The 25458-nt window shown below is 37.2% G+C and overlaps 1 protein-coding gene across 1 annotated transcript in view; it reads left to right on the forward strand.

Moving 5' to 3' along the window:
• LOC127647859 (guanine nucleotide-binding protein subunit alpha-13) overlaps nt 1-25458 on the forward strand; it is a 40625-nt gene that overhangs the window by 8580 nt on the left and 6587 nt on the right. Inside the window, exons 2-3 of the mRNA XM_052132359.1 lie at nt 3899-4125; nt 16321-16371. Coding sequence (XP_051988319.1) covers nt 3899-4125; nt 16321-16371 — 278 coding nt within the window. The remainder of the gene's footprint in view (nt 1-3898; nt 4126-16320; nt 16372-25458) is intronic.

Raw genomic sequence — 25458 nt, forward strand, 5'->3', positions numbered from 1 at the left:
TATGGATACCGAATGATATGAAACATTATACCGTATATCTGCCAGCCCTTTTTTTTTTAATGGTGATGCAAACTTTGACAAAAAAAAAAATATTTTTCAACATATCTTTCTCATTAATTACATTAATTTAAATAATAGAATATTATTTATTTTTTATGAGCTTAAATATTCAAATACCAAATTATTGATGAATTCCCATCCCTATTTACTGCATGTGAGATCCAAAACTTCATGCAGGATCTAAAATTAAGAATGGCAAGCCAATGCCTTGTAGTTTACTTGATTGACTGTATGGACCATGTTTTGCTTTACCTGGAATGAAGATACATTTTGGACAATCTAGTCACAAGTAGGGCTGCAACTAATGACTATTTTGATAATCGATTAATCTAACGATTATTCTGCGATATATTGCAACCATTAATCATTAGCTCATAACTGATTAATCTGCTTGTGTCCTGACTTAAAAGGCTGTAAATATGCTTACTAACAATAAAGGGGAGGGGGAGGGGGGTCATCTTTTAAAAATACCTCATTAATTTGACATTCACTGAATTAAAGGGAAAAAAACCTTTTTATAATTTTAATTCAGTAAAGAAATTCACTGCAAAAAAATTCTATTGTTATCAAGTGTTTTTGTCTTGTTTTCCATTTAGAAATGTCTAAAAATCCTTAAAAGAAGATACATTTCCTAATTAAATTGAACAATTTACTTGAGAAGCAACATATAAGATATTTAGACTTGCTTTAAGAGGATGTATCTTAAATATACAGTAAGTGTATTTTGTCTATAAGTGTATTTTTCACATGGTTACACTTTTGGGAGTGCAGTAAAGACAAAATATACTTATATTCAAGAGCTATTCTCTAAAAGCAAGTATAAATATCTTGTATGCTTCTTCTCAGGTGAATGCATTTGTATCTTTAATATTATATACAACATTCTCAGATAACAATGTTTTTCTTCTGCATTCTTGCTGCTTAAGGAAATGCAAGTTTTTAAAATGAGTTTTAGATATTTATATTGGAAAACAAGCTAAAACAAATCATAAACGTATTTTGTTGCAGTGTATAATGGGGCAAAGACTACCCCTCTCACCTTTCTGTTCACTTCAATCCATCTTTAATTCACAAAACAAAAACTCTCTCGTATTAATAAAGCTGCATATTGGCAATTTTCTTCACAATAAGAAATACACAGTGACATTATGATTCAATAAGTTGCGAGCCATAACATTATAATCTAGCTGCATTAAGCGTATGTGCTCTAGGGATGAGCGTAAAGCTATACACATTAAATATAACTGCATTTAAGATGTAACGTGGGGGTATTCATTTAAAGATCTCCGGCTCTGCTTATTCCACAGCAAGAGTGCTTCTGTATTTACTTATTTTATAATTTCCTCATACTTTGTGATCTACATAAGCTGAAGGTGTTTGGAAAGTTTATAGTGCATCTGGACTGTGAGCTGTGTAATTCTTCCTCAGTCAGGCACGAACTGCATGCTGCTCTCGCACCATTATTAGCGTTTAATGTGACATGTTACATTAAATTAGATCAAACGATTATTCGGCAATGAAAATTTTTGTCTACAACTTTTTATTGCCTACGCTGTCTATAACGTCGACAAATCATTTCAGCCCTTGTCACAAGTGTGAACAGAGAAGTCCCGTCACCTTTTACACCATGTAATATGAGCCTCTGCACAACTTGTGTTTGGATTTTATGGGACTTTGTCTAATTTCATGATGGTATTAAGTCAGTGTATTAAAGTAAAGGTTCTTCCAATTATACTTTTAATATATCACAAACGTGATGTTTAGAGCAGAATTATGATATTTTAGTGGAGTACCTATATTAATTAAAGCTTTTCTAACCTTTTTTAATTCATGACTTTTGTTAATTATGACTTTTGGACAACAAACGTCCAAATGTCCTCTTTCAAAAGAGACCACAATTTTGCCTGCAATACAAAGTGATGAACTACTGTCACAAACTTTAATGTGTGAATCGTGTGTAAATAAGACTTAAATATACTATTTAAAACTGACTACATTGTTCTGGAAAAAGAAAGTGTCTGACCAGCAATTCTGACTGTTTTGATCAAGGTGAGGTGATAAGGTGACCAAATAAATGAATTAGCTATATTAAAGGACGTTTTCTTCACAGGCTTCTAGTCACCCACCAATTCCTAAAAGTAGGCTGCAAGATATGTAATTTGCGTATTCCTGCTCTAAAGTATCAGCACTATGAACTTAAGCCACTTCCTTTTTATATTTTTTTTGGACAGTTTTTACTAATTTTATACACTAAGCATCACATCTACCAAGAACATGACACTGATGCGAGTGAAAAATCTGTAGACCGGAAAATTAAAACCGCCGTCTTTTGTGAATCTTTGAACACTTTTGCGTTCGGGATAAAGGTGGATGGTTTACATCAGTGTTCCAAACCTGGAAATGTGAAAAGCGGCCATTAACAACCTAATTGACTTTGAACAACACATGGTTCAGATAGAACAATCCATGTAAATGTCTGGGATGGAAAATTTGTTGTGCAGAATGAAAGATAACAGCTCTCCTTTTCCTTTCAATTTTGCCTATGCCTAGTTACCAAGAAAAACAAAACTACAAAACTCTTCCACCAATCCAGCCAAAAGGAAATATCTGAAAGCTGACAAAAGCTCTGTCTTTTAGGTCTGTAATTGTGAGCTGGTAGTGGAAACAGGTCTAGCAGGTTTTAGTGTACTATAGATGCTGGAGACAACCGTTTTGAAAGGTGAGAGAAGGCAAGGTGTGAAAACCAGCTCACAATGGGGCTCACCTATAATCAGTGTATGTAGAACTGGAGACCAACCACTGTTACTTACTACAGACACTCAAAACTCACCCAGGATTTGTGTGGGAAGCTGATGAAGTGTCGCCTATCATTACCTTATGATCATATGTGTTGCACTGGTCTAACCAAAAGTCGAACTAATAATGCCACTGCAAAATTAGAATATGTTTCCTTGACGTAGCCCTATGCCTTTTATAGTTTGATGATTTTAATAATTTTCAACACAAAATTCCTCTTGTTAGGCTATAGTTTCGTAAATGATTTAAAAAGTACTGTTTATACTGTACTGTGTTGCAAAAATGGGGTGTAATAATAGCCTTGTGAAACTTGAATGAGCATCAACAAGCTCCAAAACTGTCAATACACGGCATTGTATGTAAAATGGAAATTGTTATTTTGAACCGTATTGCATTTTAATAGGATATAGAAATATAGCAACATATATTATCCATTTTAGTTTATATTAAATGAGATTCACAGATTCATTGACCGATTCACAGAAACAAGTTAAATGCATAAAAACTCTTTCTTGTGTGTCAAAGTGTGTAAGTGCATTTCTGCTCTTCCATGCCTAAACTAACAATATGGGATAGAGGTAGACCGATATATCAGTTTAACAGATTAATCGTGCTGAGTTCCTTTTTGGAACTATCGTTATAAGCAAAAATCTATGGCGATAGTTGACGATAGTTTATTTATTTTTGTTGTCAATTTGTCATTTCAAAATAAGAGTTTCGGACTTGTTTATACTTAAGTCTAGTGTTATGAACCAAATCTTACATTTTTTTTATGGTTATTTGGGGGATTTTGGTTGATCAATAAACTGCATCTGGGATTTTACTAATTTAGAACTCTTTGTATGTGCCCATCATAGGAAGTCATTTTATTTTTTGGACATCCTATAAATCCATTGTCGGCAGATTAATCAGTTATCAGGCTTTCCCACCACCTTAGTTACTGGTATTGGCAAAATTCACTATCAGTCGATCTCTAATGGGGGCGTGTTGATTGTATTTCATAATATTTACATTAGGTTCTCTGCCATGGCTGCCCTCATAGGTATTCGAGTGCTTGTGGATGCCAGAGAGAAACTGCATATTCCCTGGGGAGACCCTTCAAACAAGGCACATGGAGACACTATGATGGCTTTTGACACACGTTCAGCCATGGTGTCACAAGGGATGGTGGAGACCAAAGTGTTCCTGCAGTACCTGCCTTTGATCCGTGCCCTCTGGGCTGACAGTGGCATACAGAACGCTTATGACAGACGCAGAGAATTTCAGCTGGTGAGTTTCCACCTACCATCAATTATTGAACCATATTTCTTCATCTTTGCAGACTGTATGAAATGGCATTCACCGTGCATTTGCTTCTGTAATGTGTATTTCTGAGTGAATATGGATATTCAGTAGGAAAAAATGTAGGGTGGGACTTAATTTTTTCCATCCATTTCAGGCTACGATGTTATTGAATATAATAATATAATTTATTTTGCTAGCCAAAATGTGCTTTCAGATCTGGATTAAGGTTGTTTTGATGAAAGATTATTAAACAACCTTAAAAATGTGCACTAATGAATTAAGCTAACCTTTGGTTTCATGTTGTGTTTTTTCCTAAGCTAAAATGAGCTGCCACGTTATGCAAAACAGACCAGAAAACGGCACCCCGATATGCAGAAAAGACCGCAAATTTAAATTAAGAATTTCATATTAACTGAGATTAATTCATCTGAACAATTAAATGGCAGAGAACTTATATTCTGTCTCACAGTATTGAGGAAGACAATGGTGCGGGTTGGCCAATGAGAAGAAAGGTGCATTTCAGGTCCACCCATATGTGCGACTCAAATATTCAAGCCATATATTTGTGAAATCAAATAATCAAAATGCTCCGTGTCCTGTGGCTATTTTTCCAATTTCCTATTTTTTACTTTAAATCAAAGACAAAATTTCAAATGACAAAAAACAAGTAGTAATTATAAAAAAAATTTATATATTGGTTTTGTAAACAAATGGCCAAAAATACTTCTTCAGAGTTAAAGCCCCAACTGAAAGTTTTACATTAATACGTTTATTTTATCAAAGCTAGTAGAGGTCGGCCGATATCGATAACTAAGTTGGCAGTACCTGCTGATAACCGATTAATCATCCGACAGTTTTTAAAATTGATTCTGATTGAAAAAAAATAACACAAAGTTAAAAAGTGCTGAACTTTATTACAAAAATAACAGTACTGACAGAACCATGAAAATGTATTGTACTTTTTTTAGTATCTTTTTTTTATAAATTAAATATCTATCTATCTATCTATCTATCTATCTATCTATCTATCTATCTATCTATCTATCAAATTTTAAAGTCAGCTGATTTTAAAATTTATGTTGTTTCCTTAGTCCACAAGAGGGTGTAATAAATACAGCATAATTATATTATTGCATAGAACATTCCTATCCTGGCTGTTAAAAAAATACCATTTTATTTTTAACTAATGTGCATAAAACAAATAAGTTAAACGTAAAGTAAGGATGGAAAACTCTTCAATAGACTGTTCAAATAGTGTTACACTTGCAGTGATTTCTACTAAAGACTCAAGCTTCATAATAACAGCAAAATATCACATAGTTTTCTATTCAGTACTGTTGTTTGTGGAGTAGCAATATTCACAGATAGCAGTGGTATTTGGCTGAACTCTGTGGTGAAGTGGCTCAGACTATGAGCCCAGGTCAGGTGCTGTTCAGACTAGGGTTGGAGCGGTATACCGGTTTCACGGTATACCACGGTTTGAAAATTGACGGTTATCATACATGTACATTTGCTTATCTACGGTATTGAGAAAACAATGCTACCGGACAGAGAATCTCACATGCGCTTGCGCATCTCCTTTCCTCCTCGTCTGAAAATGTCAGCGAGAAGCGAGGCGAGGGGGTCTGACAAGAGTGTGTGTGTGTGTGTGTGTGTGTGTGTGTGTGTGTGTGTGTGTGTGTGTGTGTGTGTGTGTGTGAGTGTGTGAGTTAAAGCAGTGTTTCTCAACTGGTTTATTCGGACTGGGTTGCGGACAGCAGGGAAAGAGCAATGGTTCTCCCATTGAAGATATTTCGGCAGCCACCCAAGTGAGAGACTATTTAGGACTGCCAAAGCAGATTTAATGATAATCTTGCAAACGGCTAAAGCAGGCATGGGCAATTAACAGCCCGCGGGCTGGATCAGGCCCTCCACATGGTTTAATGTGGCCCATGGCTCATTTATCGTAAAAGTGTTTTTATTTTTCATTGGATATTTCAGTTAACTTGCATTGGGACATAACACGTTTACATGCTCATGGTTGCCAGATAAGAGATGCAACACCCCCATTTTAAGAGTTAAACTTGCGCAAATTGGAAATATTCCGCCTAATGTAATACTTATTTTGTGCAATCTGGCAACCATGCACGTGAGTGCGCTATTTCTATCTGGCTTTCCCCTTTGAACAAACTTAGTGATCTGTAGTGCAATATTCTGCTCAAGGAAAAGTGTTATACGGCTACTCCGTGTCCATTCTTGAGGCTGCTTGTGATGTTTGCTGCTACTAATTTTGCAGGTAAAACTTCTCAGTGATTAAATTAAATATAACAGTAGATCTCGGCATCGTTGACACACGGAGGAGTAATCATTGACATGCGAGCACAAGCAAGCCAAAGACAAATATGTATATGTATTTATTATTTTTGTAATTTAGAAATGTTGAAGTCCCTTCGCGCCTGTATGTTAATCTAACTCTTGCTGTATTGATTTATCATAGTCATGTAGTCTGTTATTCAGTTGTGTGCTGAAAGTCAATTGTTGACAACAACAAAAATAATGTCACTTGATGCATGTCGTTGTACTGGAAAACCATGAACAAAACTATGCAACATAAAAGGAAATGCAACCCAAGATCCATTAAATACACGTTGTTTAATCTATGGCAGGTCGACACTTGATGTCCAATGTAAAATCTGTCCTGAAGCAAAACCAGTTGAGAAGCACTGAGATAAAGGTACAGACAGGAACAGTCTGACCTCACTGTGGCGCACCTACAGTATATGTTAACTGTTAATAATCATAGGACATTACTTCAAAAGCTCACACAGCTGTTATTTTTCATTTAGTAGTTAATTTAACATATAAACTAACATTTTATAGTTGCATGCTATTTTTTTTATCATGTTTATATTTCGATTTATTATTATAATTCTGTTAGTTTTCATATTTATTCTATTTATTTTATTTTCAAAAGGGAGACTTTTTTTTTTTTTTTTACATATACTTCAATAAAATAAATAGGTTCAAGTTTCAATTATAATAAAGTGTTTGCTCAAAAAAAATAAAGTAACCCTTCTGTTTTCACTGATAATAGTAATTGTATAATACCGTGAAACCGTGATATTTTCTGAGACTGGTATCATACCGTGAAAATCTCATACCGTTGCAACCCTAGTTCAGACAGATGAAACACAACAGACTGGAACCGAACGTGAGAATCTCGAGTCTCACATTTCCAAGTTGAAAATCTTTCCTGACAAAGCATTTAAACAACTCATTGCTTAATCTAAGAAATGCTTTTACGAGATGGCCAATGACCAAAGACCTTCACCAACTGTAAGGAGCTGTTCACACGAATGCTTTTGCAACCATCCATTTGTTTTTCTGTGTAAACGTGCGCTAGACAAATGTCTTTGTTTCCCTTTATTTTTGTTAATTCAGCGTCTTGTGCAGGAGCGCTATTTCTTAGATGATTTGTCTAATTAAAAAGAACTTTAAAAACATATTGAGACTGCTTTCTGTTAAACTGTATTTGCAGGGATGTGTCTATCCTTTTTCAGCGCAAGAATGTGATCGATCTGAAGTCATCGTATTACAGTGAGGATAAAAAACTGAATTAGATATTCAATGAAAAAGATATTAATTTGCCTTCTCATGTCACTAGTTTTAAATATGCAACTTAGCTGGTTAACAAATGCAGAAATGTGACCAGCTGGATATAAACTAATGCAAATAGATGGTAACAATTGTGACATTTAAACATTTGAGTAGGACTTGCGTGTATTTTTGTCACATTGTACTAACAGCTTGAGGTTAGCTTTATTGTTAGCATTCTCTCAGCCTTGTTGGCAAACATACTGCTGTTCTCTACTAATGCATTATTTAGTCGACAAATTAATTATTTTATAATGATATGACAACATGTACTGTATACATAAGTTTTCTTTGATGTTTTAATCTGCCTCTGAAGTGTTCCGCTCCATACAGAGTGTAATCTCGTGTGTCAAAAATCAGTGAAGTTTTATTTCACCTCTAGAGGCTGCTGTCATACTGTATAAGGACAGTGGACCCTTCATATCTGCTCCAGCACCAACGAGGGAAAAACTATCTGTGTGGATATTTGCCGATAACCGATAGTTCCAGAAATCTGTTATCGTGCCGATTAATCGTCAAAACCGATATATCAGTCGACCTCTAAAAGTTAGTGTACGATTTATTTTTTTTTAGCGTGATTTAGTGTTTATAACCTGTTTGGTTGATGTTGGTTCCCTCAATGAATCACAAATTATCTTAGTAGGGCCTGACATAAGCAAGTGTCATCTCAAATTCATGCTCATTTCCTAATATTTTACTTCCCCATTTTTAAATGAGTAGATTTCACAAAGACTTGGCACTCATTAATCAACGCCTAGTTTTATTACTTGTAGAGATTACTAATTGGATGTTGCACACACAGCCTCATCCTTGCATTTTTATTTATTTTTTATTAATTCCTGAGCAGCATTTATGAAGCAGCAATATGTTTGTTGTTCTTGTAGTCTAGGAACTCAACATTTGATTTCCCTGTGCACAAGTTAAGAATTTGTCTTGACCTTTAATGGGTACTATGCACTGAGTCTGCTGTTTTAGCTAGGAGATAAAGGTGATCTTTGCCCAGCTCTAGTGATCCTCAGCATTGGCAAATTGGGACTTATGCAGAGCACCGGATTCATGCTGGTTAGGACAAGAAACAACATGAGACAGAGCAGTTTTACTGCTGCCCAGATCAATAGTGCTGATAACAGGATAGATCTACTCTTCAACCAGCTAAGGAATCTCTGTTTTCACTTTGCAGACGTATTGTGGAAAACAAATTTGACTGTTACTGTTGAAGCAGGTTCTTCCCTCTGCTCTACCAGGCTCCAGTAATTTGCATTCTTGCTTGCATAGCGTGTGTGAGTAAAGGCAACAAAACACTTTTGTACATTGTAATCCACACACCACGTGTGTCGAGTGCAAAATATTATTGGGCTTCCTGCTTTCACAACCTTGCACCTTCAGCCTCTGGGGGTTATGGTATGTACCCGACATGCAACAAAACTAAACTTGTTCTAAATTCCAACAGCCAAGATCCCTTTGCCTCTAGCCACCCCCCTTTTTAGACCTCCTTGCTCCAACCCTCTTATTTCTAGGCTTTACATAATCCACAATCCACTCCATTTAGTTCTCTCTGTGCAGATCTCACTACCCCCTAAGAACAGCACTATTATTTTGTCTCTAGTGTCTGCTTTGCACCAAAAAGAGGGCATACAGTTTATAACTGTCAAATGTAGTTTGGTGAATCATCACAGGGTTTATGGCCGATTATTATTGTTTTGACCAGTATTTTTCCTGATATTGCTGTTTCACTTAATCGGTTATCATTGCTTTAAGACCTTGTTTACACCTGGTATTATTATGCATTTTGGATTATACAATCATAAGTGGTTAGCACGATGTACAAGTTCACATGGGGTCCAGAACATTTTGTGATTGAATTGGCCGATACATGCAGCATTAAAAGGAAATGTGAAAAACTGCATATATTTACATGCACAAGAATGATTTTTATTTTTTTTATCCCCTTTTCTCCCCAATTTGGAACACCCAATTCCCACTACTTAGTAGGTCCTCGTGGTGGTGCGGTTTCTCACCTCAATCCAGGTGGCGGAGGACAAGTCTCAGTCAATCCACGCATCTGATCACGTCGCTCGTTGTGCATGACACCACAGAGACTCCCAGCATGTGGAGTCTCATGCTATTCATATACATTGAGAGTGAGAACCACTAATTGCGACCATGAGGATGTTACCCCATGTTGCTCTACCCTCCCTACCAACCGGGCCAATTTGGTTGCTTAGAAACCATTTTTTAACGCACTGTTTGTCTTTTTTTTTTTGCACTTTATTTACATGCAGGAACACATGGACATAGTGATTGATAAACCGTATTTTGTCTTGAAACCAGATACCCTCCCCTCAAAATGCAAACACAAGTGTTCACATCAGACTCGTTTGGGACACATGTTAATACCAGGTCTAAATGGAGATTTGTCCTTACACTAACCATCTTAATACCAGGTGTAAACTGGCCTTCATATTGCGTTTTACTGAAATAGTTAGAGATTCCCTAAAACAAATTAGCATAGTGAAGGACAAATTGTGCAAAGTTCTAGATTTTTTTTTAAAAGATACTATTTTAAGTTAGATTTTAATTAAGTGAAGAACCTTGGACAAACTTATATTGCCATAAAAATGTAAAAAATAATCTTCAGAGGTTAGTGATAAATGATTTTATAATTTTTTCCAAAAGCAAAAATAAAACGTTAATTGCAAATCGGTTTTGCAAAAATGCAATGAAATAATCTGTATTGCATTGGTCATGAAGTACAATAATGGGATGATCTTTACTATGAGTGTCTGTGCAAGTCTTCCTTCCAGCAATGAGGTTTTTCAGCTGCATTTATTAATGGCTTAAACTGATTTAGGAAATGGGCTACTTGCTTGTGAGATGGTGCCTTTTAAAAAATACTGATTTCCTAAATTCAGACAGTGAGACTGCATTATAGAAGTTTATTGCCCTCTCTGCAGTGTTCCCCTCAGAATCCCTGATGTCTGCCGATTGAAGGCAGAGGAAGAGATGTTTGGATAGGATATGCCCACCCAAATGCTCTCTCTCCTTTTGTCCAAACAATGGTTTCCGGCACTATGCCTACCCCATATAGGGAGAGTTGGGACTCTTTAGGGTAGGGAGCCATGAAAGAGTATTGTTTCCATTTTAATATAGTACATTTTATTCATGCTTTTATGTCTTTGGAGGCTGACAGGCCTAATGTCTGAGACTGGCCCATCTTACTCCTTTCCTCCATCCCAGCCTGAGATTACCAGGTGCTGGGAGAAGGATTGAATGATCCATGAAGAAATGTTGAGCTGTTATTAAAATGATGGCCCTTGTGCTCCGCAGCAGATCCAAGGCACAGTGAAACAAAAATATTTAATCCATCCTCACTCTTGCTCATAATTAATTCATATTAGCTCAGCGAGTATTGATGCTGACTACCACCCCTGGAGTCGCGAGTTTGAATCCAGGGTATGCGGAGTGACTCCAGCCAGGTCTCCTAAGCAACCAAATTGTTTGCTAGGGAGGGTACAGTTACATTGGGTAACCTCCTTTTGTATGCGATTAGTGGTTCTCACTCTCAATGGGGCACGTGGAAAGTTGTGTGTGGATCTCAGAGCCTCCACATGCTGGGAGTCTCCATGGTGTCATGCACAATGAGCTGCGTAATAAGATGCGGGGATTGACTGTCTCAGAAGCGGAGGCAACTAAGACTTGTCCTCCGCCACCTGGATTGAGGTGAGGGACGATGCCACTACGAGGACCTGCTAAGTAGTGGGAATTGGGCATTCCAAATCGGGAGAAAAGGGAATACACACTTTTTTTTTTATCAGGTGATCTTCAAATTCTGACAGTTAAGTAATCCAATTTTGGGGACCTTTTAATAGAAGATGAAGTTTAATAGTATTTTTATTTATTTAAATTTTGTAAACTAGGAGTTTTCCTTTTAAGCTAATCTGAAGTGTCTAGAGTGATGTCACGTGTGTTCTTTTCAGCCATTTCTATTTTTATGACGTTTTCCCAAATATAAAAAAAGATGTTAGGCTTATTCCCCCAAACTTTCTGTCATCATTCACTCACCCTCTTGTTGTTTCAAACCTTTCCTCCGTGAAACTCGTATGTTACACTGAATGTGAATGTGACTGAGGCTAACATATGCCTAACATCTTTTGTGTTCCACAAAAGAAAGTCATTGTATGTTTTTACATGGTTTTAGAGAGGCGCCTCTACAAAACACATTTATATAGATGCAGTAACTGCTAATGTGCCCACTGCTCAGTGAACTCGCTTCATTTGCTGCTGAGTTAACAGGACTTTCCCTTTACACGTTGCTCAGAAACTGATATCCTGGTCTGCACTGAGCATGTTGTTCCTGTGTGCCCTTGCATTGAAGATGAACAACAGTGTGGCTTCTTGCCCGGCGGGAGGGTTACCAGGGTTTTCTTCTGACATAATCCTCTCTTCTGAAACCAACTCAAAAGACCTGTGTGTATTTCGTAAACCTCAACTACCCCAAACAAGCTTATGTTTTAAAAGGGGGTTTTGAATGGGATATGAGGATGACCTAGACAGTATGTAGTAGGGCTGGGTGATATGACTAAAACAAACCTTTTAGCCTTGTGACGATAGTCAGTATATACTTTTGAAGTCCGAATTTTACATGCACTTAGGTTGAAGCCATAGAAACTAATTTTTTTAACCACAGATTTCACATATAATTTTGGCTACGTGTTGAGGACATCATCTTCGTGTATGACACAAGTAATCTTTCCAGCAATTGTTTACTGACACATTGTTTCACTTTTAATTGACAATCACAATTCCAGTGGGTCAGAAGATTACATAAACTAAGCTAACTGTTTTACAGCCTTTCAGAAGCTTGTAAAATTCCAGAAAATTTTGTCAAGCTTTTTAGACAATTACCAAATTAGCTTCTGATAGGTGTACTGAATTAGAGGTGTACCTGTGGATGTACCAACAATTCTCTAAACATTGTAATTATGTCCTGGTTTCAGCTGGTAGGCTCACTGATTGTTTTCTATTTACATTTGATGTAATAATTTTCCTTCTTGCTATTGTCTTTGGTATTGTTTGCAGAGAAGACATTTTTAAGCATTGCACATTGATTTTACAATACTTTAGTTTTAGTCTTTCTGCAAATCTGCTGAAAAATTATCTAGATATCATGGCAATGACGTAATACGTTTGGCTCGCACTCTTTGTCATCCTGACATTCAGCACAAGTAGAAATGCACCAACAAACATTTTGTTTTCAACAAGGAGCTGAAAGACGATCCATCTCTTCGTGCAGCACGTGAATGTTTTTTTTTTTTTTTGCATTTTTTTTAACATAATCGGCATTGGCCAATATCAAAGTATATCAAGTCGATTATTAGGCAGGCGCATCTGTGGGCAGCCTAGTGTTGTTTTGGAACACGTGTTCGACGCATGCTGCCCCTAGAGTCATTTTCAAGCAGAGTGAGCAGACCTCCAAGGAAGGAGTTAAGTTCCTTGGAGAAAATGGTAAGGATTAAATTCTTATAACTCCTTAATATTTAATTAAAAGCTTTTGATATGTTACTGCCAACTTCAAGAAAAAACGCGACAAACGCGATAGGCGACATGACGTTCCGCTACTTTGGATATTGATAGCGTATTTGAAGTTGCATTATCACAACTTAGTAAGCAAGAATTTTGCAATTACAGACAGTGAATCTGAGACTTTTATTTGTTCTGTTTGTGTGTCTTATATTTGAGAGGGTTGTCACTCAATGCAGATAAATAAGTAATAAAAAAGATACCAACGCACTATAGGCTATTGAAGGACTGGCTTTGGTAAGCTCGGACGTTATCGGTTCTGCTGTCGGTTAAGAACCGTTAAGAATACCGTTAAAATACCGGATCGATAAGCAGTATCGGTAAGAGTAGTAATACCATTAAAACCTTAACGATACCCATCCCTAGTTATGCCTGTACTTCTCTTGGATGCTCTGAATATTGGATTACGTGTCTGGATTGCCCCTTAATTAAAGCTGCATTTGGATCTCAACCTTCGTGTCTCGGAGCAGTTCGTAACACATCCTTCGTTTATTTAATATATTTGTTATACATTATATATACAATATGTTTTTACATTATAAATTTTACATTTAAGTGTACAAGTGCAGATTGGTCAAGTGTTCAATAAATGTTTTTGAGCAATTTTGTCTAAGTAATTATTTGTGTTACATTTTATCTTTCAAATAAAAGGTTAAAATAAGAGGTTAAAAACAAGCAAATATCGGCCAAAATAAATCTGCAGCATTTATTGGCCATCGGCCGACCCGGATTTCAAAAGATCGGCATCAGCCTGAAAAAAACCCATAAAACGCGACCTCTAATGGAGACATCAGACAATGCCACATTTATACAGCTACACTGCGCTTTTTATGTAGTACAAGCACTTGTATATTCAGATGTGGGGGTTGTATTTAGAATTTTTGGTTACAATGTTGTGAATTTTGTGTTAAAATGTGTACCTGACATGACAAGTTATTTCAAAATTACACATGCAATATTATATCGTATGGATAGGATAGGCTACATGGAATTTCCAAATTAAAAAAGCTAAACGTGGTTAAATTGTGAAAAAAAAAAAAAAAACTAAATCTAAAATAAAATAAAATATACACTTTAACAAACTATATAGCCTATACAGTTAACTTTGCATAACCCTTTCAGAATGTATACAAATAGCCTATGAGAGATTATTGTTTTTATGTAGTACTGCCCTTCAAAAGCTACATAACACAAAATGTACTGTTATTTACACAAATCATCCTGTTCAAAAATGTGCACCCCATGGTTCTTCTTATGCTGCCTTCTTGAGCATCAATAATTGTTTTTACCTGTTTGTAGTAGTTGTGTATTAGTCCCTCAATTGTCAAAATCTGAACCTCATATATAGCCACTGTTGGGAAGAACTCAAATGTGGAGAAGATGCTGAGAAACCAAATTATTTTACTGTAGTTTTTTTTTTTCTTAAAGTGTACAAGCGGCGTCAGAAAATGGTTTGAGTTCCAGGACTGAGAAAGAATGTTATAAGTAACATTGCTAACACTGTTCTACATTACAGAGAAATATTGAACCATAATAATGAGCCTTTAAAATATACATTTTACAAGCGCACGCTTGTGGGATCAGCTTGACTAAGATCGGGCACTTCTCATGCACAAGACAGCCACATCTATGGCAAGTGCTACAGGAAGTATGGGGACAAACTGACAGCTAGAATGACAAGGGGTCTGCAAAACTGTCACTGCTGCACATGGAGGAGTTTTTCTCCCCAATTTGTAATGTCCAATTGCCAATGCGCTCCAAGTCCTCATTGTTGCGTAGTGACCCGCCTCAGTCTGGTTGGCAGAGGTTGAATCTCAGTTGCCTCCACATCTGAGACAGTCAATCCGCACATCTTATCACGTAATGTGCTCAACAAGCCATCTTGTAGACCTTACATAGTCTTATTGCCCAGCCATATTAACTACCCATTTCAAGAATATTTTAATATTTGATCACCCAGCTCTGGTGTGCACCGGGTTTTCAGGCTGTTCATCTGTGATTGGTCTTCCACTGAGCTTTGTTCTACAGTTTCATTTACTGAGAAAGATGAGCATCATGCCAAAAAGGAAGCAGAACACAATTCCTTCCTGCTGTTAGCCTGCCAGACTGTTGTAGTTGCTGAGTCTGAGTGGTCCGTTATTCATCTGAATGTTGCAGAACATTTATCACTGACTCATGTTTGTTCCCTCTTTCGTTGTAGCTATTTCCTGGGCAGCTTGTTCCTATTACACAAGATTTTCATTTTCCAACCCGGTCTCTTGTTTGGTGCTCTAGAACCTTGCTTGTGAGACTCCAATGCCATTTTCTTGTGTCCTGTGTTATTGTGCTGGTGGAGAAAGCTGTCTTGTATATAGGGCTAAAAGATGAGGTAGAGCCAGCCTGTACAGCACTTGAGTCACTACTGTGAAGTCTGCTTGGAAATGTTCAGTTATTGTTGGAAAATGCAGATAGTTGATAAATGGGTAAAACTGCAAAATTTCTCCCCAGGTGTCAATTGAATATGCCAATAACAGATTGTACATTTCTTTGTGTTTTTAATGCAGAGTAGGCCTTTGATTACTGATATCCTGTTCCATCAGAGGGTTTCAAGAGATTTGTGATCTGTTTGTTCTTGTTAAATAAGGCCCTTATTTCTTTAATGGCAAACTTCAGCATATTTGCTTTCCTCATAAGCAGTTTGACTATTTGCAGTCATTTAACTATAGTAGCCTTTCAGTCATGAGTAACAAATGGCTTTGTTAAAGTTTAGGTGGTTTTTATACGTCGAAATACAGTGAAGTACACATAAACATTGAATGAAAGCTATTTTTTGTGCCTATTGAACAAGTGAAAATACAACATTATCACCTTCTGATAATCTGATAACCTTCTGATCTGATATTAACACTGTGGATATGTTTACATAGTCAAAGTCATTACAGTGCATTTAAAACATGACTAATTGCCTGCTCTTTGTCATCCTCGCAGGGTGAATCTGTGAAATATTTCTTGGATAACTTGGACAAACTCGGGACACCGGTAAGCATGTAGTTGTTAACTGTTTGTTCTGGTTTCAAATCTGTTGAATTTTGCACAGGGTCCATGTGGGCCTGAATAAATATGAAGGAATGTACCAAAAAAAAAAAAAAAACAGGCAAAGCTTGTAATTTCACTTATAACTTTGGGGAGGGATCTGAAATTTACACATGTAATCTCATTTGTCTTTTTATCGTTTACTGTAGTTGCAGAATAGAAGGTTAGTAAACATATATTTTCCTTCAATTATGACTGAAGTGCTCAACATGGTCATTGGATATAGTCTTCTAGTGTTGGAGTTCCAATACCTCCCACTGACCTAAAAAACATAATAAATTAATATATTAAAAACGAATGGCAAACTGAGTGGGATAAATGCATCATGAACAAACTCCATGAAATCAGCACTATTTTTAGCAAAAGAAGTTCCTCTCTGTTTTCAAATCGCTGGGAACAGATTGTTTATACCCGCTGTTGTATTGGTCACTCCAGGTTGACACAAGTTTTTAAAATTAGGTAAAGATTCACCAACATGTACCTTCTGCCAGAATCCATTATCCCTGAAACATGTTTTATTAGACTGTACCCCTTGAGAAACCTTTTTATTCAGTCAGCACTCTGGAAGAAATGTTTAACAAAATCAAATGCAATTTTAGAGTTTTTTAGGAAAAATAGATTTTTAAAAACCTCTTATAGAATTGCTAACACATTTCTTGCCATGGAAATAGCCATAGAAGCTGGCATGGTGTTAAAAACAAACAAACTATTGTTGGAGATCATGTGGTGTACCCCAGGTTTCGTATAGGCCATTCACATGCAAGTAGACAACTATTTTATTCAGTTTGAGGGATTTGTTTAAAAATGTTTTACCAGGAAAAGTGTTAGAATTTATATCACATGTTCATTTGAAACATCTTATAAAAATGTACTCTTTTATAATTATGTATTATATTTATATATATCTCTCTATGTATCCTTATAAACAACACAGTTATAATGTCCCTTTTACTTGCATATGAAAAAATTATCTCCCAGCTAATTCTGTTAATTATATAGGGGACCCTGTAATATTTATTTTACTAATTATATTTTATATTTTATTAGTTTTTCATAATTTTTGTCACATTTTAGCTTTTAGAAATAATCCATGTATTCAATCAGTAAATATTATAATATATTGCAATTATAATGTTTTGTTACATGTTTATTGTTTAATAGCATAATTTGTAGTATTTACATATTTTACATTAATTTGTTGAACACGTGTTAAAAACCGGTACTGTCTCTAAGAAAACCAGCATTTCTGTAAAAAGTGTCTGTAAATGAGCTCGTTTATGAGAGGGGACTTGAACGGCATTATCTACTCTGTTTTACGCATGATTAGGATGTTTCTCTCTTTGTTGTTTTTGATCAACAACTGACTGCAAATTACTGAAATGGTATTAAAATAGACATTATTCAATGACAAATGGGTCATGTGGATCTTGTCTTTGGACATGCATTACACAGAACAACTTTAACTCTCAACATGCTCTGAAAGGATTTTGCTGCTGAATACTCCACAGCCGTACTACACAATTACTGGAAATGTAAACATTTACCAGCCAGTTCCCAATATACAGACACACAGCGCGAAATCTGGTTACTTGTAGTGGAGGGTTTCGCATGGAGAAAAAGATCCTTCTTGGGATTTAAGAATCTACACTCACCTAAAGGATTATTAGGAACACCTGTTCAATTTCTCATTAATGCAATTATCTAATCAACCAATCACATGGCAGTTGCTTCAATGCATTTAGGGGTGTGGTCCTGGTCAAGACAATCTCCTGAACTCCAAACTGAATATCAGAATTGGAAAGAAAGGTGATTTAAGCAATTTTGAGCATGGCATGGTTGTTGGTGCCAGACGGGCCGGTCTGAGTATTTCACAATCTGCTCAGTTACTGGGATTTTCACGCACAACCATTTCTAGGGTTTACAAAGAATGGTGTGAAAAGGGAAAAACATCCAGTATGCGGCAGTCCTGTGGGCGAAAATGCCTTGTTGATGCTAGAGGTCAGAGGAGAATGGGCTGATAGAAGAGCAACTTTGCCTGAAATAACCACTCGTTACAACCGAGGTATGCAGCAAAGCATTTGTGAAGCCACAACACGCACAACCTTGAGGCGGATGGGCTACAACAGCAGAAGACCCCACCGGGTACCACTCATCTCCACTACAAATAGGAAAAAGAGGCTACAATTTGCAAGAGCTCACCAAAATTGGACAGTTGAAGACTGGAAAAATGTTGCCTGGTCTGTTGAGTCTCGATTTCTGTTGAGACATTCAGATGGTAGAGTCAGAATTTGGCGTAAACAGAATGAGAACATGGATCCATCATGCCTTGTTACCACTGTGCAGGCTGGTGGTGGTGGTGGTGTAATGGTGTGGGGGATGTTTTCTTGGCACACTTTAGGCCCCTTAGTGCCAATTGGGCATCGTTTAAATGCCACGGCCTACCTGAGCATTGTTTCTGACCATGTCCATCCCTTTATGGCCACCATGTACCCATCCTCTGATGGCTACTTCCAGCAGGATAATGCACCATGTCACAAAGCTCGAATCATTTCAAATTGGTTTCTTGAACATGACAATGAGTTCACTGTACTAAAATGGCCCCCACAGTCACCAGATCTCAACCCAATAGAGCATCTTTGGGATGTGGTGGAACGGGAGCTTCGTGCCCTGGATGTGCATCCCACAAATCTCCATCAACTGCAAGATGCTATCCTATCAATATGGGCCAACATTTCTAAAGAATGCTTTCAGCACCTTGTTGAATCAATGCCACGTAGAATTAAGGCAGTTCTGAAGGCGAAAGGGGGTCAAACAAAGTATTAGTATGATGTTCCTAATAATCCTTTAGGTGAGTGTATATCGAGGTCATTCAAATGAAGAACGTGATGCAACAGAAAATCTATATTTTTACCCACCCCTACAGTCTTCACTTTCATTCAAGATTTTGATCATTTTATATAGAAAGTACTGTACACAATAATCTAAGAAAATAGACAACAAGCATCACTAAATATTTATTTCATATGCACTATTAATGATTACCTTTGTTGAATAAATTGCTTGCCACAGCACAGAGGTTTAAAAGTGCAGACAAGGAGGGATGAATGCATGTGCATTTTTTTCACAAAGCATGTGGGGTGTGACCGGGTTGCCCTGCTCACCAGCCAGCACAGACAGAGAGAAGTGAAACAAGCCCTACTCGAATCAAAGGTCACACGTTTCACTCTTTGAATTGGGGCGGTCAAACTTCTCCCATAATACTTCCTATAGCAACTTTTTTTCACCACATTTTACCCAGAAAATCACATCCTTTTCCAGTTTTTGGGTTAATTCTTAAGGAGATAATTGAAAAGGTATGCATATTCTGTGTGTCCGAAGGCCTGTGTGAAAGGCCCATAGTACAGGAACAGGTTTCTGTACCATGTGTGAATCAAATGCATTTTACTCAGATATCATCTTCTGATTTGTCTAATTGCATCTTTGGAGCATGCGCCAGTGTGTCTTTATGCTGCTTTTTACTTTTTCTGTTGATTAGCTCTCTGCACACAATAACAAACTCTTTGTGACCATGATGTCTGATTAGAGAATGTAGTCTATGACTCTTTTCAACCAGGTATTTTTATTGAATCTGCTGAAAAGATTCATGAAATGGGTTTGTGCTCAGGTTAGCATTTAGTAGTCTCTTTCTCAGCAAATTATGAATAAATCCGTCATTAAATGGATAGTTCACCCAAAAATGAAAATTCTCTCCTCATTTACTCACTCGCATTCCATCCCAGATGTGTGTGACTTTCTTCTGCAGAACACAAAGAATTTAGAAGAATTTTTCAGCTCTGTAGGTCCTCAAAATGCAATTTAATGAGTGTAATAAACAAACCTAAAAAACATCCAGTGGAGCATTCAATTATTTACCTCTAAAGCACATATTCTGTCAGCCTCTCCTCAGTTCTCTGTCACTTTTAACTATCCTAATGATAAAAGGCAAATATCAATAAAACCTATATACCTTTTCCAAATATGCAGATATCTAATTTAAACCGATGTAATACACAAACCTCACAAAAAATCCATTGCTTTCTTCCTGTCGATGCTCATCTAATATCTTCCTCTGAAGCGTGTATTCTATCATTTTATCAAATGATCAGGATCAAACATTCCTCTGAATCACATATCGTGGCAATCCAAGCAGGTGATCCAGGCCATTTAAACTGTCAGGAGATTGCTTCTCGTGCTGGATCCGCATCAGCGCAACTTCAAAGTAAAAGCACTTCACGTGTGCTTTAAGGAAATTTCTTATTCATTGTGCACTTTATGTACAATTGTTTTTTTATACAATTGCTCATTTGGACATGCCATCCATGGCTCCTATCTACTTGAATAGGAAACAACTGAAATCTCCAAACCGTAAAATTGAACTTTACCACAGATTACGCTAACGAAATGCTATTTTCCCAGCTTGTCTAGCTAATGCATATACGTGTTCTTGAGTTGATTGGCAGCTGATGTCTGTATCTAAAAAGTGATTGGCTCTATTACCTCTAAGGCTGGACTTCCTTTTCTACATTTGTTAAACATTGGGCATTCCAATTTCTCCCTTTATAGATTATGTTAGTTTAGATTAGATATACATTTTTATTTTCTTGTTTTATATACACAGTATAGGCATAGGTTGATCATGTGTACACTGAGATCTGCCTTTGAGACTAAAATTATAGGAATTTCATGTTATTTGGATAATTTCATGTTCTCTGCTTTTTCAATTCGCTGAAGTCGTGCTCTTAATACCCGTTTTCCTGAAGCCACTTGAATTGCCGTTGTGTATGAAATGTGCTATATAAATAGCCTTGCCTTAGTAGAAGTGGCCAGACTCTGGTTCTTCACATCCTCCTACCTCTGTATTTTTGGCTAATTTGATTGTGCTTTCAGCAACCCATAATAGTGTTGTACTCTGTTACATTTAACACATTTTGCCATCCAGGGACGTACTGGGACTGAAATTCAGCCCGGGACTTTAAGATGGAGAGGCCTTTTACGCGAGTGTCCTTGGTGCACGAGCAGACGGATTTTTTGCAGTTATTTTAATTCTAATAGTGTTTTTATGGTATAAAGAGAATCAGATTACACTGACACCTGCCTCTTCAGGTTGTATAAGCAAGTCACCACTGCACTGAACACAACCAGGTCAGCAAAACCTAATCTCGAACACATAAGTCACAGTATAGTTAGTATACTGCTAACTACCAGCATGTCATGTGTACAGTCAGTCGGAGTGATAAAATGGTTACAAATACTAACAAATACCCACTCAGATACTCAAAAACCACAATGCAGTCCCATAAAATAGAGATGTGTGTGTGTGTGTGTGTGTGTGTGTGTCCCTCACTTTCAACTCTCCCTGGCTCAGTTTCCCCTGTGCTGGACCCTGCCTCTGCTTACTGATAGTACAGCTGAGAAGAACATGAGAAGAACATCAGTAATAAATATGACTAAGAATAATACATTTTCTAATTCAATCTGTGCTTCAGTCAGGTTATTATCTAGTATGTGGAACTATTGGCATTTTATCCTATATGTAAATATGTAATATTGTGCTGTATTTTTCTATTTTGTGTGTGTGTGTCCTTAATAAAGCTTTGATTGATTGATTGATTGATTGATTGATTGATTGATAGATATGCCTAATATGATTGCCTACCCAGCCTTGCACACTGCCCCTCTACCTGTCTGTTTCCTGGTTTCTGCTGCTCCTCCTCCTCTCTTCTCCTGCTCCTTCTCTCTTCCTACATTGGAATTCTACCAAGCCATGTAATAAATGCCTATATTTAAATGCAAATATAAACAATTTCAGTGTATAATAAATCACTAATATATCCATAATCGTGCACCTGTCCTGTCCATGCTGCTGGGTCCTTCCTCATCTGCACCTCCGGCTGCCACAGCACTCTTTCCACTACGGAAAAGGTCTGTTAATTTGGCGCATTTAGCTGCCTCTTGTGCCAAAACAATTTTCTTTTTAATTCTTATTTTTTCGGCCCCACCCATTTCTTTCTCTTTCCTTCTTTTTGCCATTTTTACCGTTCGTATCTGTTGCATTCACACAAACCCGCCAAACATGACCAAAAGTAAACTCCTTTGATCGACGCCTAGTTTGAGCCAATCGGATGTCAGGAAAAACGAGGATCAGTCCAAGTTGGGAGGGGCCGCTCGTATCCCCCCTCAGATTGAAAGTATTGGCCTGGCCCGGTCTGAATCTCACACACACACAGCGTTCCTCTGCAGCTGAGAGGCCGGTTAGGCCGGTCGCGTATCATAAAAAAAAATAAAATAAAAAAAAAACTCTTTGACCACCGGCCGGTCTTCGGCCTGAAATGGACCGGCCGTTCGGGATTGTTCCCGGTATTCCCGATGGCCAATCCGCCCCTGTTGCCATCTTTAAATCCATTCCACAAATTTTCTTCCAAAACCAGTGCAAAGTAGTGCACAAAGATGTTCAGGTCATACAGTGTATGTACATGTCTATGTACATATACTGTATATCAGACAGACGTCTTTGGCTGCTGTATAGAGTCTCGTTGTTCCAGCGACTCACATTTGAATTATTTTAGACTTATAATTGAATTGCCGATATCCAGAGATCAGGGTGGCTGATACAATACTGATGAACAGCCTGGATCGTTTGATCTGATTGTGACACTAACCATCTTGATTTGTGTGAATCAGAGGAGCTTTTTTTTCCTGATCCTGAATTTTTTGATTCTGGCTGATTACATGTATTTAAATGAGATATCTGCATATTTGCAAACGGTATTTAAAATAATTTTTATTGATATTTTCCTTCTATAGGAATATATTGATATATTGATATTATCATTAGAAAATAGAGTTAAAAGTGACAGGGAACTGCTGATTGAATCCAAGGTTTAGAGATGGATAAATGAGTGCTCCACAGGATGCTGGATCTGCTCAAGTTGTGTGGTTGGTTTATTACATTTGTTTAAACGAGATGTGTGCATATTAGCAGATGATATTAGTTTAATTGATATTTGCCTTTTTATCATTAGACAAGACCAATAAAGGTTACAGGGAACTCTTGAGGAGAGAGGGAGTATGAAACAGCCGAGCACTTTAAAGGGGTCATGACATGGTTTTTTTTATTGTATTATTATGTTCCCTTAGGTGCAATTATAGTATTAATATATTTTTTTTTAAGAAAAACTTTTAAAATCTAGTGATTTATGACCTTTTCCCACCCTGTTTCTCATCCTCTGATTCAAACAGTCTGTTTTGGGGGCGTTTTCCATTTAAGACTTCAGTGTTAACGCCCACTGTTATGATTGGCTAACGTCAGTGCCTATGTATCAATTATTGACGCCCCCAGCCAGAACAATATGCAAGTAAACTAAGTAAAAACACTGTGATTATTCATAATGAATGAAATTGCGCTTTAAAAAGTAGTTTAAAGTTTAAAATAGATTACTTACAGTTTGCGTCGTCGTTGTTCCCAGAATAGTCGGCACGGACTTATCTTTGAGCAACAGTTTTCTGGCAAAGCCAGCATCATATTGAGATTTGTTCTCAAAACAGTCATCCTTAAAATGTACAGAACAAACGCTTAAGTTAACACTGCCGTGACTGGGTCGATCCGCAAAAAATAAACTGCATCCATTTTTCCCTGACGTCTGGATCTTTCGGCAGCTTATTCAGAGGTTTTGTTTGACCACAGCCAGGAACAGCACATCTGTGTGGCATCGTAATTTTCCTGTGCACAAGTAGTCTCTGTCAGAGCTCGCTGTCCATCGACTGAACACTTGTGAGGCGCACGGCGATACTGAAATGAGCGTAGTTGTCTTGGCGCTTAAAGCGTAGTTATCTTGTGCTGGAGGCGGTCATATGCAAACGCTGGTACGTCACTTCTAACCGACACGTCACTTCTAACCATGAATCCAGAACGAGCTGTATTTTGAGCTTGATTAAATAAATGATTCGTTTAGAATGGGGAGGACGTCTTAAAATATTAAACTTGCAGGACGTTTTAATGATACAAAGACCTCTTATATACCAAAAGATCAAGGCAAATTTGGTTTCTCATGTCATGACCCCTTTAACATTGAGTTCAAACGCATGTGTCACTGCTCTGATATGCGTGCCATTTAAATGACACTGTGTTGCACTCCGGTTTATTATTGTCGTAACAAAAAAGTCACTTCACATGGGAGCAGGCGCATTTTTTGCGGATAATTAAAAAAAAGTCATAGCGGCTGATTTATTGGCCTCGCAGATATATCTATCAACCACTAGTTATTATGTAGTCTGTAACAAAGGTACATATAATGACAATCATAATGCCTCATATTTTGTCATGATGTGAAGTCTTGCTGACAGGAGATGCCATAACTATTGCATTTTTAAAAACAAAAGTTCAAATTGTTTAGTTGAAAATAGTTTTGAAGACCCTGCGTTCTTTTTCATTCGGCTGTGCTTTGTCTAGACTTTCTACCATGGAACCGAAAAGGAGGTAGGAGGCAAAATATTCAATCTCAGTAACCATTCACGAACATTGTATGGATAGATGCAAAGAATGTGAATGGTGACTGAGGATGTCATTCCTTAACATTCTGCCTAACATCTCCTTTAGTGTTCCACAGAAGAACTCATATGGGTTTGGAACAACATTGGGGTGAGGAAATTATCAAATTTAAATTTTTGGGTGAATTGTCCCTTTTAAGACCTGCTTTAGTTACAAGGTTCTTTACAAAAGTCTTAAAGAAACGTGAAAAAAAATGGACACTGAATTATTCAAAATGAGTTCTGTCCTCTGACCTGTGAGATCAGTGTAACTGTGTGTTGGCCTCAGTTACACTGATCAAGTATGTTTGACACTTCTTTGCTCTGCAAAAGGAGGAAAACCTTCCCTCTGTCAATCAGATTATAACAGTGCCTAGTAGTATTGACTGCCAGCTTCTGGCACTGAGTTCATGCCGAATGGCTTTCCCTTTTAAGGCTATTGTCTTTGATATCCCATCTGGAATTTCA

The sequence above is a fragment of the Xyrauchen texanus genome, chromosome 8, assembly GCF_025860055.1.
Source record: "Xyrauchen texanus isolate HMW12.3.18 chromosome 8, RBS_HiC_50CHRs, whole genome shotgun sequence".
Lineage (NCBI taxonomy): Eukaryota > Metazoa > Chordata > Actinopteri > Cypriniformes > Catostomidae > Xyrauchen > Xyrauchen texanus.